Genomic DNA, 14,425 nt, shown 5'->3' with positions numbered 1-14,425 from the left:
ATTTGTGACTGTCACTTATCTGCACAGTAGTGTCCAGGAAGTGAATCTCGTGTGTGGACTGGTCCAGGCTAAGTTTGATGGTGGCGTGGAAACTGTTGAAATCATGGTGGAGCTCTTCAAGAGCCTCTTTCCCATGGGTCCAGATGATGATGTCATCAGTGTAGCGCAGATAGAGGAGGGGCGCTAGGGGATGAGAACAGAGAAAGTGTTGTTCCAGGTCAGCCATAAAAGTGTTGGCACACTGTGGGCCCATGCAGGTGCCACTGATTTGAAGGTATAATTTGTCCTCAAATCTGAAATAGTTGTGCATGAGGACAAAGTCACAAAGTGACGCCACCATTTGTGCCTCGGTCTCATCAGGGATCATATTCCTAACAGCTTGGAGTCCATCTTCATGTGGAATATTGGTGTAAAGGGCCTCTACATCCATGGTGGCCAGGATGGTGTTTCAAGGAAGGTCACCAATGGATTGTAGTTTTCTGAGGAAGAGGTTTCTAGCCTTTTGATCTTTTGAATATGCCGCTCACTCAGTTTCCATTCTGTTGTGGTAATTACTCAATTTGAGGGTATAACTTAGATGTAGACTTTCTGTCCTTTTGATCAGTAAGGAGTTGATATCAGAGTCTCAGGCTCTACAAATCTGAGAAGTCGTCATTGCACTGGTTTTAGACTTCGGAGACTTTTTTTTTTTTTTAAACCAGCATAAAGAATCATAAGAACTAGAAAATTGCTTTTAAGAAAAGGACTTTTGTTGTTTGAAATCTAAATCCATCGTGATCAGCTTCATACAGATTGGATTTTGCCTGCAGGCCAAGTGTTCAGCAGTGGCTTACCGCTACAGTACAAATAAAATTTACCTTCCTTAAAGGAATTTGAGAACTTGATGGTTAAACACTGATTTCTACTAAGAACACACAGCTTGCCAAATCTTTGAAACTGCTAAGCAATGGAAAGGATGGTCTAATGTGTTGTATTGCTAATATAAATACTAAAAATTCTGTACTTGATTTGAAAGAAATCCCTCTCCCTATAATGTGATATGGAAATAAGATATAGCTATTAAAATGCTCATTAATGTGAAGTATGAGTAATAGCAAAATATAGGTCTGGTTTGGATTCAAGTTCACTTTATTCAGAATTGGAGCAATTGGGTTTTGGGTCCTAAGCTAAGAATTGTTTTAGCTACGACTCAATCTCAGACTTTGGGGTATAATCTGAATGTAATTTGTGGGACCTTTTGTGAGGGGCAGAGGGATTTGGCAATGAATAATTAGTCTTTAATTGGATTTTTACAGAAACTATGAAACATATTACATTGGAACTGAGCTGTGATTATATTGAGGCTGCACAGGGTGACTGTTTTGAAGTGCAACTTGTGCCCACATATGTATGTTCACCTATTAGCATGAAAGATTTTTTTTTAAGTTTGTATGCAGTGTTCTTATTTGCAGTATGGTGTAATTTTCTACTTAGCTAGCTCTCCATAGGATTAACTGGTCTTTAAAGATTGTGAATCAAAACATCAGGAACCTTGAGGTTTTCACTATGTCTACACTGGTAGGCCACAGTTGAAATGCTGGGCTGGTGAAGGGTGGGTATAAAGAGGTACAGTATTTGAAGCTAAAACATTTTTCTGTTAAAGTGCAGTTAGGGAATTACTTCTGTGCTGTTTTTATATATATATATATATATATATATGCTCAAATCAGTAGCAGCACCACAATCATTTTAGAACTCGTAGACACAGCTTGGAAACGTAATGTTAGTTCACAATAGCAATTCTGTATATTGGTAAACTGGTATTGCGCCAGTTGACTGAAGCTGAAATTCTGAACAGGGAGTGTTGGCATTTAGATTTTAAAGGCTTTCTAAATAGAGGGGAAATGTTTGTCTAAAGGAAAGCTTTGCATTTCCTTCATTTTCTCCTTGTCCCTGTCCCCATTGGTTCCAGAGGCACAAAGAGAACACTACAGTGAGTGATTCTGTGTTTTTCTTTTACCTTAGGTCATGGTTTGAGATAATTACTTGGATCCTTTTAGATTCAGTTAAATGCAAAATAACCCGTAAATATTTGGTTTTTAAAGTTAGCGCTCATTATCTCTGTACCATCCCAGGCCCTCTAAATGTTGTGGTCCACACTGAGAGCCTGCCTAATTGATACATAGGGGCTAATATGTGTTTGCTTCCTGGCCCTCACTCCTGCACCAAAGCAGGCATTTGACTTTAGGCATCTACCTATACTTATTAATATCAAACATCTGTGAAAATTTATGAAGTTATTTGCAGCATTATGGAAGAAATTTGGATTAAACTGCTTCTAGAGTATAATATTCCTTTGTCAGGACTTCAGATCTATGGGCCTTTCTGCTCCCTGCTAATTACTGATTGTATCTTGATTGTTGGAGAAATAGTTGTCAAGCTTTAGTTGCATCTAGGAGGGCACCTGCTCCTGATTTTGGGAATGCCCTGAAAAATAAATTAAAGAAATATAATATAAACATGCATTAACATGAATTTATGGAAAATGTCTTGTCCAATTTGGTGTCTTTCTGAAGTTTACAAGTTAAATCAATGTAACAGTGTAGATGTAATATGCTTTTGGGGCCTTTTTAAATTGGTAACACGCCATTTTAATTGAGAAACCAGTGCAATACTGTTAAGTTGTCCTGGACTGGACCTCAAATGAAAGTGCTAACCTCTGAACAGTTGGTTATACACCCAGGAACAAATCCCCAAAACACTGTATATTCTAGAATTAGATTCTCACTAACCAAGTATCAAGTGCCAACTCCTCAAACGTTATACAGCAGCCCCAATGTGGAATAACAGTCTCCCTGTGCATAGGAAAGTTCTGAGGGAGTGGCTGGCTTAAAGTACTTAAAGTACAGTATTTAGTGTTTTGAATCAATAGCTGTCAGCACTCCCATTATAAAAATTGGTCCAACGCCCCTGCATACTCTTGGTTTTATCTTGCTGCCATACAGCAAACTTACTTTTATAACAACAATGTTCAGATTACCCCAGTCCCAAAGAACAAGTTGCTTATCGCAAGTGTCTCGCACCTCTGATTACACACCAAAAACAGTGCTTTTAGTCAGTCCTGTAAAATATCTAAAGATTTCACATTAGGGAAAGGAAATGAGACAGATGTACGTTGTCAAAGCAGACAGACATGCACAACTCTGTCCTTTTAGGGGTCTTTTTCTTTTGCTTAGAAAAGTGCACCTTCTAAATTCCAAGCACTATAATGACAATTTCTGTTTGCCAGGGTTTATTTTTCCTTGCCCCCAGAATTCAGGCTGTGATGGGATGAGTGTTAGTCGGGTCTTTGTGTGTGTGTGTGCACGCGTGCGGGGAGGGGAGAATCTTTTGTCCACTGATATTCCATAATAGCTTGTCAGGTCTCTACGGGTCAAGTTACCAAGGTCCATGGAAGATTTTTAAATCAAGATTTAGGGTGACCATATTGCCCTATGGCAAATACAGGACACTGGCCTCCAGGTCTTGGGGGCTGCTGTACTATGTCACGGCTCCTCCGCAATGGGAACAGCTGCCTCTATAGTGAGGCACCAGGGATGGGAGCTCCTCAGCCTCCTGATGCGGGGGAGTGGAGGATAGGGGCTCCACAAACTCCCAGTGGGGGTTGGGGGGGGGAACCTCTCAGCCTGGGAATGAAGAGGCTCCCCTGTGGTAGAGTTCATCAGCAGTGGGGGCTGCCTCCATGGGGTGCCAGGGAATGGGACAGCTGCCCAGCAGAGGAGCTGTCTGGCAGTGTGGGTTGCTGCTTCAAGACACCTGGTACCAGGGAACAGGATCTCCACAAAATATGGGACAACTAGCTCATTTTTTTTTTTTAAAGTTGGGATGCCTGTGAGACTGCTTAAATAAGGGACTGTCCCTGGAAAAAGGGGACAAATGATCACCTGAGCAAGATGGAATATTCTTCTAAAACGTGTGCTCTAGTTGAAACTGGAATTGGTTTTAAGGAAAGTGTTATGGCCCGCGTTATACAGATGATCATAATGGTACCCTCTGGCCTCATCGATGAATTGAGATGGGGAAATAATGATTATTTCAGTTCACTGGAAAATTTGAAAGTTGCATAACTTTGGTTTGGGTCAGCAACCTGAGATGACTCGCATGTTTTGGCTGTGTGGTACAGAGAAGCCTGTTGCTCTGGGAACTCCTGGAGAGATTGCAGCTACTTGAATCCTAGAAGTTGCAATATCTCTGGTTAACAGCAGGAGACATGAGAGCCTGCCGCAGATTATAGGTAGCAGTGGAGAGAAGGGGCAGAGAATACAGGCTCTATGGAGTTCAGCCAGCCCAGAGTCTATAAAACTGTCCGTACGTACATCCTGCAGTCTCAGAAGCTGTCTTTCCAGATCCAGCTTCAATTAAAGACGACTTCAGAACTGGGTTCATGGGTGCTGAGTACAAAGGTGGGTGGAGCCTGTGCCTGGAACCATCAGGAGTGAGTTGTGACTCTAAGCAGAAGAAGATTAGAACTTAGTGTGTGGCTTTATGCATGCAGAAGGGAATTAATTGGTGAATAAAGTGGTGGGTTAAAAGGGTGTATGTGAAGAGAGATGGTAAATGTAAGAGGGAGAAGGGACATGTAGTTGTGTGATGGTCGAGTGGCCATCCCATCCTGCTCTCAAGTGTAGCATCCCAATTTTTTATCTGAAAGAGGATCTCTAATTCAACTCTTCCTCAGAAGTAATTGTGATGATATTATCCCGGGTGGTGTCACCATTTGAAAAAAGGAACACTGTGTGGAAGGGTGTTCTAGAGTACAAATGACTATCTGCAGCTTAACTCCTTACTTATTTGGGAACCAGTTACCTTTTGTGGGAGGCCTACTTGTCGATGCTAAATGGGATTCTTTGCTTGAGAAAGGGAGAGCCGAGAATTTCTGCAGCGTTTTCATCCTTTACATTTGGAAGGCTATGACATCACTTTATGAATGTATTTGTGACCATGCAAATAGCTACAGTATTTCAAATACAGCTTAGCTTTCAAGTAATAGTATAAAATTGATACTATTCATAGTTATGGGTAGCAATGAAACTGATAAATTTAACCTCCATTTTTAAAATTCTACTTAAGGTAGCAATGAGCTGTATTTTGTGCACAAAATCACGAATTTCCCCCTCATTGCACAATTCCCTAGATTTTCTTAGAATATAAGTTATGGGATTTCTCTTAATGAGCGCTACACAGAGTGCTTTTTGTGCGTGCGTGCGTGCGTGTGCAGGTACTGTGTACTGGCACTTTGGCAGCCCCAGCTGCAAGATTGCTGGGGCTGGGGGGTAGCTGGCTGAGTACCAGCACTTTTTTTTAACCCTCTCCCGCTCAAAAAAAAAAAAAAGAACACTGGTTCTGTATATTCTGCAGTGGCAGAAGCACAAATATTAGCAGGTTAACATGGTTTTTAAAATGAGGATTGAACAATTCAGCTAGAGAAGTGTCACGAGACTGTAACCAACCTTTTGTTCTTGCTGGGGAATTAAAGGTTGGTATAGTTACCAAGCTAATTGCACCTCTGACTCCTCCTGGTCTCTAGCTGTCATCTCCCTTGGGGTGGAATAGTTTGAATCTCCAGCCCTGTGATTCTGTGACTCTCTTGCTCAAATAGCACTGTTTAATGGCTATTCCCTGTGCATCCACCGTAACTTACTTCAGCAGGTCTGACTTGTATATGGACCCTGCAATTTTCTTTCCTCTAGAGCAATAATAGGGCTTATCAGCGACCAAAGAGCCTCCTTAAAGCAAAGAATTAAGAACAGAGGCCTTTTAACAAAAAGCAAATACTAAAACATACAGCGTGAAAGTGTAGGTTTCCGCATTTCTAATAGCCTTCTGCATAGGACCCTGGTATGACTCGTTGCCTGTTGTGTTTTCAGCAGAGCCTCTGTCAGCTTGCCTCACTGTCCACATTCACTGGTGACTCCCTAGACAATCTCTGGCATTTCTCCCACCTTGGCAGGAATCAAGGCGCTTTTGAATTGTTTATTTTCTGTTGCTATGGTAACTCCCATCTCTGCAAAAATGTTTGCAAAAGGTTGGAGATGGGATCCTTGAAGCTGCCATCATGCCCCATTGTCTTTCAAGTGCACGTCTGCATGTTAACAAAAGCCTGTGTGTGTGTGCATCTTCTGTGAACAGACTTGATTTGAGAATTATAGCTGTAAAGATTAGCATGGTCACCCAGGAAATTCTAATAACTAATACACACAACTTTCTTCCTTGACCTGGTCACCTGGTTTTTATAAAATTGTGACATCTAATTATTTGTAGCTTATCAGGTTCTTATCTCTCTCAAAAGCATCTCCATGCTACAACCTTCTAAAAGGAGTGGGCATGAGAGAAAGATATCCTGGACAATACTAGCTGGAATAAGGTCTCTGAGGATACACAAAGTACGTGCATACGATTAGACTTCTTGGCTGCTCTGAATAACCCACTACATTGAAATTAGATGTGAATCAAAAATCACTTTGTCCAAAAGTCAATGATCCTCAATGTATCAGGCAAGGTGCCTTTTTTTTAGACATTTCTCTTAATGAAAGTTGCACCACTGTTTAAAATAATGCCACTTTGTTTCAATCTGCTTGTGAGTCTATGCATGAATTAATATTTTGCTTAACCAAAATAATGTAGCCAATTTTAAATTGATGTAAAGTGTCTACAAGAGGTTTTGCAGTGGTGTAAATGCACTGCCATCAGGGAGTGTGGACCACTCATTAGTGACAGCACATTCCAAGTATTGCTCCCCACTAGCAGCTATGTAAAGGATACCTACTGATAGTGAATTTTAGAAGGTCAATGTAGTTGAAGAGTGAGAACCCCTCCCACCCAACTGCTTGTGTGAACTCAGGTGGAAAACCAACGATGGTATCTTTAATACTTCCCTACCACGCAGATTGTTGAAGCTAACTTTGTTCATACAGCATGTTGAAATCTCTGGATAGAAGAAGTCCTAAGTGATAAATGAATTTGTCTTGAATACTCTGTTTTAGATTTGATAATCATTGCTAGCGGAAGACTCGTTTGTTTCTACACCAGCTAGATATTGCCAGTCAGCGGTCACTTGGAAAAAAGTTGTTAGCATTGTGTAAGTGTCAGGGATGACTTTTTAGCAAATCTGCGTGCTTTTTCTTTTCTGGTTGTACAATAAAAGTTTTAGCTGGACTATACACTTTGAGAAAAATTTTGCCAAACTCTACTACATTTGTGGTGTTATTGGCAGGGCCTAGCCTGGTTAGTCTCTAATGACTAATTACTCTACCCAGGAAAAGTAAAGGTAGGATTTGCTGTTGTCTCTGCTGTTCATATTAAGTCAGCATCCCTGTCCCATTCTAAAGGCTTCTTTCTTTTTGCAAATATTCTTTATACCTCCTTTGTATTTTGGTTTCATCCCCTTTTTCCTCCTGCTTCTTTCTTGCCCTACATCTTGCTATCTTGCTCACTATATTGGCTGTCAGAATGTGCTTCCGAGTAATCCTCATGGCTATCCTTGGGTATAGACTGTGCGTGTTTTTGTCACAAAATGTCATCTCTGTTCCTTGCAAGTGGCAGGTGACCAATGTAAATCTGCTCTTCAGTAGCACGTTTTAGAGTTCATATTTCATACAGGAACGTCCTGTTGCAAAAGGAAATGGACCGTCAGGGTCCAGACACCCAAAAAGGAGAACAAAGGGGATAAACAGCTAAAGAATAAACAGTTGAATCAATTGATTTATAGTACAATAACATTGTACATCAAGTGTATCAAGACAAGGTTTTTTTGTGAAACTCTCTGACATAATTAGTATAAAAGTGAAAGGTATGGACAACCAGTGTGTGAGATGTTATCCATAAGTATCCATACTTTGTTTGGACACACTCATGTGGGCTGAGGATCCTGAACACTGGTCGTGAGAAATTGCCTGAGACCAATATTCTAACCTGAAAATCTAGACTCCAAAAAGCATGTTTTACTTACCATTTTACATCCAAATCTAGAGATAGTGACTTGAAGTCCAGGGCATGTCTTGGTACTATATTAAGTACTATATGTCCAGAGCATGTCACTGTACTAAATTAACTTCCTTGATCTTCTTTCAATAAATTGAAATATGCAATGACAGGCCACAAAGCTGAATGGTAGTTTACTTAAACAACTTCTAAATGTTAAGCTGTTTGTATAGAATATCATTGTTTTCTATGGACTTGTAAGCACATAAATACAGATGCAGTGATGTGTTCAATGAGGTTTTTTTTTAAGCTTTGTTAGCAAGTATTAAGCATAATTAAAATTGTTGGGATAAATTCAAATGAATTAGAAAATTGTCGGAATGGAATCAGAATTACCTGAATAAAATGAAGCTCAATTTATATTGAGAGGGTGGGGGAAGGAGATGCACTGAAAAACCCCTTCAGGAATATTGAAGTTATTTTCTCCTTAAGTCTCCGAAGAACAGTTACGTGATCTGTGAGATTACTGGGTGATATTCAGCTTGGAGACCACACAGTTTCCCCTCCCTCTCTCCCTCAGCTGCCTGTTAGGTCTTCATTTACACTGAGTCCCACAACAGATTAAGCATGAACAGTGTGATGTAATTCAGAGGCTGCTGGCCTTCTGAATCACTAAGGGAAGGTTTTATTCTGAGGACAAGCTTTGTTTCTGCAACATCTGGTGGAGAGAGACACTGCCAGCACCATTTGCCTTGTGGATATCTGTTTTCTCAGGTTTTTTTTTTCTTATTTTGCCTGTGACTATGGAATAATAGTGAAGGAATATTTGCTTTCTAGTCTTGTTTTCCTTGCTGAGTATAGCTTGGCCTCAGTTAGTGATGAATTTAAATATATAGTATGTGACAGTGTAAAGAGGCTGTTTCTTGCTAGCTTGTTTTCCAATTGCTCTGAAGACATGTTATGGTCCCCGAAATTCTCCTTGTCTAACATGCGAGTGCGGCTCACTGCAAAGGGACTGCTCCGAAATCTTCGACTTCCTTCTGGATATAAGAAAAGCATAGTTATATTTCATACAGGTTTGTATCTTTAAAGCCTGTCTTTAAAATGTGCCTGGGGGGACATCTTGTTTACCTCGGCAGCTTCCTTTTAATAATTAAAATTTATTCTGAGCAAGAAACATTTTATTTTGCACAGAAATGTAAAGCTTTTATAAAAAGGAAGTCCTTGTTTATGTAAGTGAAGAGTTTGATCTTGGATTTCTCATGTGGGGTGTCTGTGTTTGAACTGCTCGTCTGGAAGCTTTATTTATGGAGTGCAGCATTGACATCTTTCTCCAGATCCCAAAATAGAATCTGGAAACTGGTCACCATTAAGCATCTCTTTATTTTTAGATTATGGGTCGATGCATATTGTGGTGTCTTTTTCCCCTTTTCTGTCCCCCTGAAGAAGGAAGAAGGGGTATACTGTATAATGATACAGTGTAGCTTTTCCTTCAGGGTTATATAATGTTGCATGGCTACAGTGCATTTTCAAATCCCTGTTGGTTCTAAAAATATTTTAGCTATTTCATGGTTTAAGTATGGAGAATAAATTTCATGCTTAAAGAAAACCCTTCTAAATTTTGGTTCTGATAGATATGTGCTTGGGGAATACAGAAATTTTCATTTGACTCCAGAAACAAGTATTGTAAGCAAAAATATTTTAAACCATATTCCTTTAAGAACTGTTGATTTTGTCTTCTCTGAATTTTCTCCTAAGCACGAAGTCATATGTTTTTATCTAGTAAATATACAATATAAAAGGATTATGGATGCGGTTTGTATTTTGTGGAAAGCTTTTGGTGGAACATAAAATTGCTAAATATGGGTCTACCTTAGCCAGGAGAGGTAGGGGATTTTGTGTGCCTCTTTTTATATTGAAAATCTTCTGCCACCCCTCACATTTGTCTGACCCATCTTTCTCCCCACTCCCTGTAAATTTGTGCAGCTGCTTGTACCTAGTTTTGCCTTGTAGGCATCTCCTTTCTCTCTTGACCACCACTCACCTCTTCTAAGATCTCATGGAGTCTTCAGGTCTCCTTGACATCCCATTTAGCTGTACTAGTCACTGCTTGTTTATCTCTTCTGGCACTTCTTGTGTCTGCTTACATTTTATCATGGCCTCTTTCCTTTTCTGTCCATCTTCTGGCAAGCTAATGTCAGTGTCTGATCTCCCGCTTCAAGTTAAAATAGGTTAGGTGGTTGAATGCGACATAGAATCTCAAAGCAGACTGGTGTGTGTTACATAACTTTAACATGATGATGAAAAACACTTAGTGAATAAGATCTTCATGTCTATTTTACTGGCAAGTGTTACTAACAATCTAGTGTTTTCATGCCTGGTGTGTGAGGAAACAGAAGTCTGCCAATATTGCAAGACATGACATCAATCTTAAACTTGATTACCTAAATTTGTATAAATTTAAAATAGTATAAAATGTATCTAAGGCCCTTTGTTAGTGATTTTTACTTTTTCTCTTCTGAGAATTTTCTGGGTTTTACAAAAGCTATTTGGGTTTCACTGTTTTTTTTTTTAAACTTGGCTTTTGGACCACTCCAAGTACACAAAAATATTTATGGTCAAGAGAATCCAATAGATTGATTGATTAAGATATATTTATTAATAAATTAGGTGTAAATGTAAGGCTGTTCATTAAAGTAATGTGCTGGCAGGTAGTCTTACACATGTGCATTTTTTTTTTTTTAAGTAATAAACACCACTCAATTCCCAGGTAACATTGCAAAATAAATAAAAATAAAGGAGCTTCAATGTACTCAGTGATTCTATGGACAGATAAAGAGTTAAATTAAAATTTCAATATTGTATTTCAATCATAGCCCCCATTTGCACTGTCAGCATTAAGCGGACATCCAAATAAAATCTGTCCTGATATTCCAATTAATAAAAACTGACTACAGTACATATTGCTAGCCATGTGTACTAATTAAACAGGCCATTCCTGCAAAGAGGTTCTGGCTGTCTTGCATGCAGGTCTTCTGGGTGTGACTCCCAGCCCTTGGAATGGTAGCCTCGTTGGCTAGATGATGCTTCTCACTTCATTCATCTCTGGTCTTGCCAGTGCTTCTGTACAACCAGCAGAAAGGGTGACCAAGCACTTGCAGTTCCATATATGTTAAATTGGGAATTGTAGCAAAACAAGCTCACATTCAGCACTGGGCAGCATATTCATTGGCACTTTATCCCTCTTAGCACAGGATAATGTATTGGCAATCAAGTTATGTACCTTGAGAGCAGATCGATCTTGTCAGACACTTATGTAACACTTATTTCAGGATAGTTCATGGCTGTGATCATCTTATACATTGGGAACAAGCATATTTATACTGCTTTAGCATCAGCAAGCATGTCTCCTAATGCAGGGATTTCACTGCATTAAAGAAACATGTAGCCTTCTCCCTGGGTTGTGCAACATACTCATCCCATTTCTTCTGGTCTAAAAGCCATAGTAACAGGGAGGATGGGAGACAGTAGAGGGCTCAGGCTTCAGACTGCATTCTGGAAGTCCTACGTGATGTGTAAAGGTCTACTGGATGTGTTGTACTGTAGTTCAGGTGATCACACAATATTTTCAGACCCTCCCAGTTGCATAGATTGGTTTTCCTTCCCTTTCATGACTGACATTCTTGTGATAGCTCTATTTAGTTATACAGCTGAGTATAATGCAATGTTTAGTATCTTTTTTTTTAGTAGATTAAAAAGAAGAGACAGGATCAGCCAAGCTGCTATGTCTACTGGTGAGCTGTGGTTCACAAATCAAATTCAGAACCTCTGGGGAAAAAATAAGATTTTAACTTCAGAGATGAGGAATGATATCAGTGTACTCACAGGTGCAATGCTCTATTTTCATCCTCACTTGTGAAACTGTTTTTTCAGTATTTGCACTCTGTAGATAATGTTGTGAAATCTATATATAGTATTTCTTTTCAAATCCTACAAGAGTTCCCTTAAAAGTCTTAGGTCTGTTGGAGGCAGTGAGACATTCTTCTAGAAATCTGCACAAATTCCTGCAGCTACACTAGCTGTAACATGGGGAATTATGTTTGCCATCTCTAAAATGATTAGAAAGTTATGGCGGAAGGGAGGGAAGCATTACTAGCTACACTTTTTCGGATGGGGTAACTAAAGCAGAGAGATGTTGAGTTGCTTATCAGGAGGGCACCGTAATCTAGTTTTGAATGCAGACTGTGGAACAAATGACAGGGGGTTCTAGTCTGCTGCTTAACTAGTCATGCTTTTTAGGACTTGGTCAATATTGGTAATGAAACAAGGCTGTCATACATCTGGCTAATTTAACTACGGACATGATAGATCCTTACCTCATTCAAAGCACATGGGAGGAGGATTCGCAATTAGTTAGCAGCATTCAGGTAACTTGGCAGTCCGATGTGCCCAGTTTAAAAATATTTGTACGCTCCTGCATAGGAAGAGAGGAAATAGTTGACAGAAAACTTAAAGCAGGCAATAGTTTATTCAAGTATAAGGTGTACTGTGTAAATACAAGTACAAAAGTCCATTTTTCATATCACGAGAACCTTAATTATGGCTCAAAGCAAACTATTTCTCCTATAATCTCAAAATACAATGTTTCATAGAGGAGCATAAGTATGCGTACGCTACTTTGATTAACCTTGATTGTAAATGCTGGTCGGTTCAGCTGAAGTGGTTGGTTTGCATCTGTGGGGAGGAAGCACTGGAGTTTTGAGGGAGCAGAGCTAGAGGGCTCTTAAATATGCTGTCCTTCTTTTTTTTTTTTTTTTTTTAAATGTGGAACATTTTGTATTATATTGTAATTACCTAGGTGGTGCACCTGAAGCATCCCTTGACATTAAAGTTTTAAAAAGTAGAAAACAGATATTTTGCTTTCTGCTTCTTAAGAGTAACTGTGGGTACTAAAAGCAGGAGAAGAAAGAGAAATCTTCAGTAATCTGTAGCTTCCAGCTAGGGGCTATTGGGTGCCCAAAATGTTGTTTTCCTTGATATGAACAATATGGTATGTAAGCAACATAAGAACTTATGTTTAACTATGGCTCCTTGCTTTCTAGCATTTGTGGGTTTTGTTTTTGTTTTTTTTAATGGAAAGGTAACACCACCACCTGGCTATGTTAGACTATTTCAAACTTTCACAAGTAGCCTTTATGTGCCAGGTGTAAAATCTGTACAAGTGAGCCTGGCAGCAAAGGACAGAAGACTTGTAATATCAAGAAAGCCAAGCATTTCTATGAGCTACCTATTAATTTTTAATTTGAACCTTCTGTATTGCAAAGAAACAGCTCTTCGAGGAAAGTGCTGTCCTTTAGGAATTGGTGATGGGATGCATCGCTTGATTCCCTGTTCTGTTCATTCCCTGTGGAGCCCTTGGCATTGGTCACTGTTGGAAGACAGGGTACTGGGCTAAAGGGACCTTTGGTCTGACCCAGTATGGCTGTTGTGTTATGTTCTTTAGCTTTAATTCTGGATCATGATGGTATGTGTACTTGCAGCGTGATTTCAAGACCATGATTTGCTTTAGTGTTGTTGGACTGTTGGCAATTTGAACCTGGTAGGCAAACAAGCCTTTATACTTGGAAGCACACCGTACTGGTGGAGGAAAAAGAATTGTTAAGCAACTTATTGTAATTCAATCAAAAATCTTGTTGTATATTTTCTCTACCTTTAGTACCCTGGGGCTATTACTGAATGGATTGGAACTGCATTTGGTTACCAGTTCAGGAATCAGTGTGGTTTATGTATTGGAGAATGATGTAATCAACTGGCTGATTTTGCCAGTTAGTGGTTTGCAGAGGTCAGTGATTCATTGATTCTTAGTCCAGTTGCCTCTGATAGCTGACAGAAGTTGCTACTACTTGTGACCCATGGCTGAGAAGGGAGCCATCTCTGTTCATTTCTCTGTTTGTGAAATGATATTGGGCCTACTGAAACTCTTCTGAGGGGACTGGTCTTTCAGATGTGGTCAGTCAAACTAGTTAACCTTTTAAATTAGTTCCTATCTTGTAGAAGATAAGGAAAATTCCTTCCTAAAAGTTGGGTCTCAGATTATTTTTGTGACTATTCATTCCCAATAATTTTATTCACTACTCCTAAACCTCTGGTTTTGCTAATACAAACATTTTTAGGAAAAACAAGAGTATGTTCTTTGACTCTATTGGGCAATTTTTGCTTCAGAAATGTAAGAACTAATTGAGCTCAGCCCTTTTGATTCTGATCAGCATGGAGGATGCAGTAGTGAATCTGAAGGTGGAAGACTGTTTGTATGAAAGTGACCATGAAATGATAGCTACAATGGTTTGAAGGAAAGGAAGTGAGAGCATCAGCAGCAGAACAATGGATTTGAGGGGGGAAAAGGCAGACTTGAACAAACTCAGAACTAGTAGGTAAGGCCCCCCATGGGAAGAAAACTTGAGGAAGT

The 14,425-nt window shown here is 39.6% G+C and overlaps 1 protein-coding gene across 5 annotated transcripts in view; it reads left to right on the top strand.

The window, feature by feature from the left end:
• The window catches only part of MTUS1 (microtubule associated scaffold protein 1), a 162,543-nt gene that overhangs the window by 83,155 nt on the left and 64,963 nt on the right, over nucleotides 1–14,425 (top strand). The window contains exon 1 of one of the 5 annotated variants that reach the window (XM_074992863.1): nucleotides 8,642–9,035. The exons of the other annotated variants lie outside the window; for them this stretch is intronic. Coding sequence (XP_074848964.1) covers nucleotides 8,915–9,035 — 121 coding nt within the window. The 5' untranslated portion in view covers nucleotides 8,642–8,914. Of the gene's footprint in view, nucleotides 1–8,641; nucleotides 9,036–14,425 lie in introns of those variants that run through there. 5 annotated transcript variants of the gene reach the window in all.

This window comes from Carettochelys insculpta, chromosome 4, assembly GCF_033958435.1.
Source record: "Carettochelys insculpta isolate YL-2023 chromosome 4, ASM3395843v1, whole genome shotgun sequence".
Taxonomy (NCBI): domain Eukaryota; kingdom Metazoa; phylum Chordata; order Testudines; family Carettochelyidae; genus Carettochelys; species Carettochelys insculpta.
The sequence above is the reverse complement of the archived record's forward strand: the minus strand, read 5'-3'. Positions and strand labels throughout refer to the sequence as shown.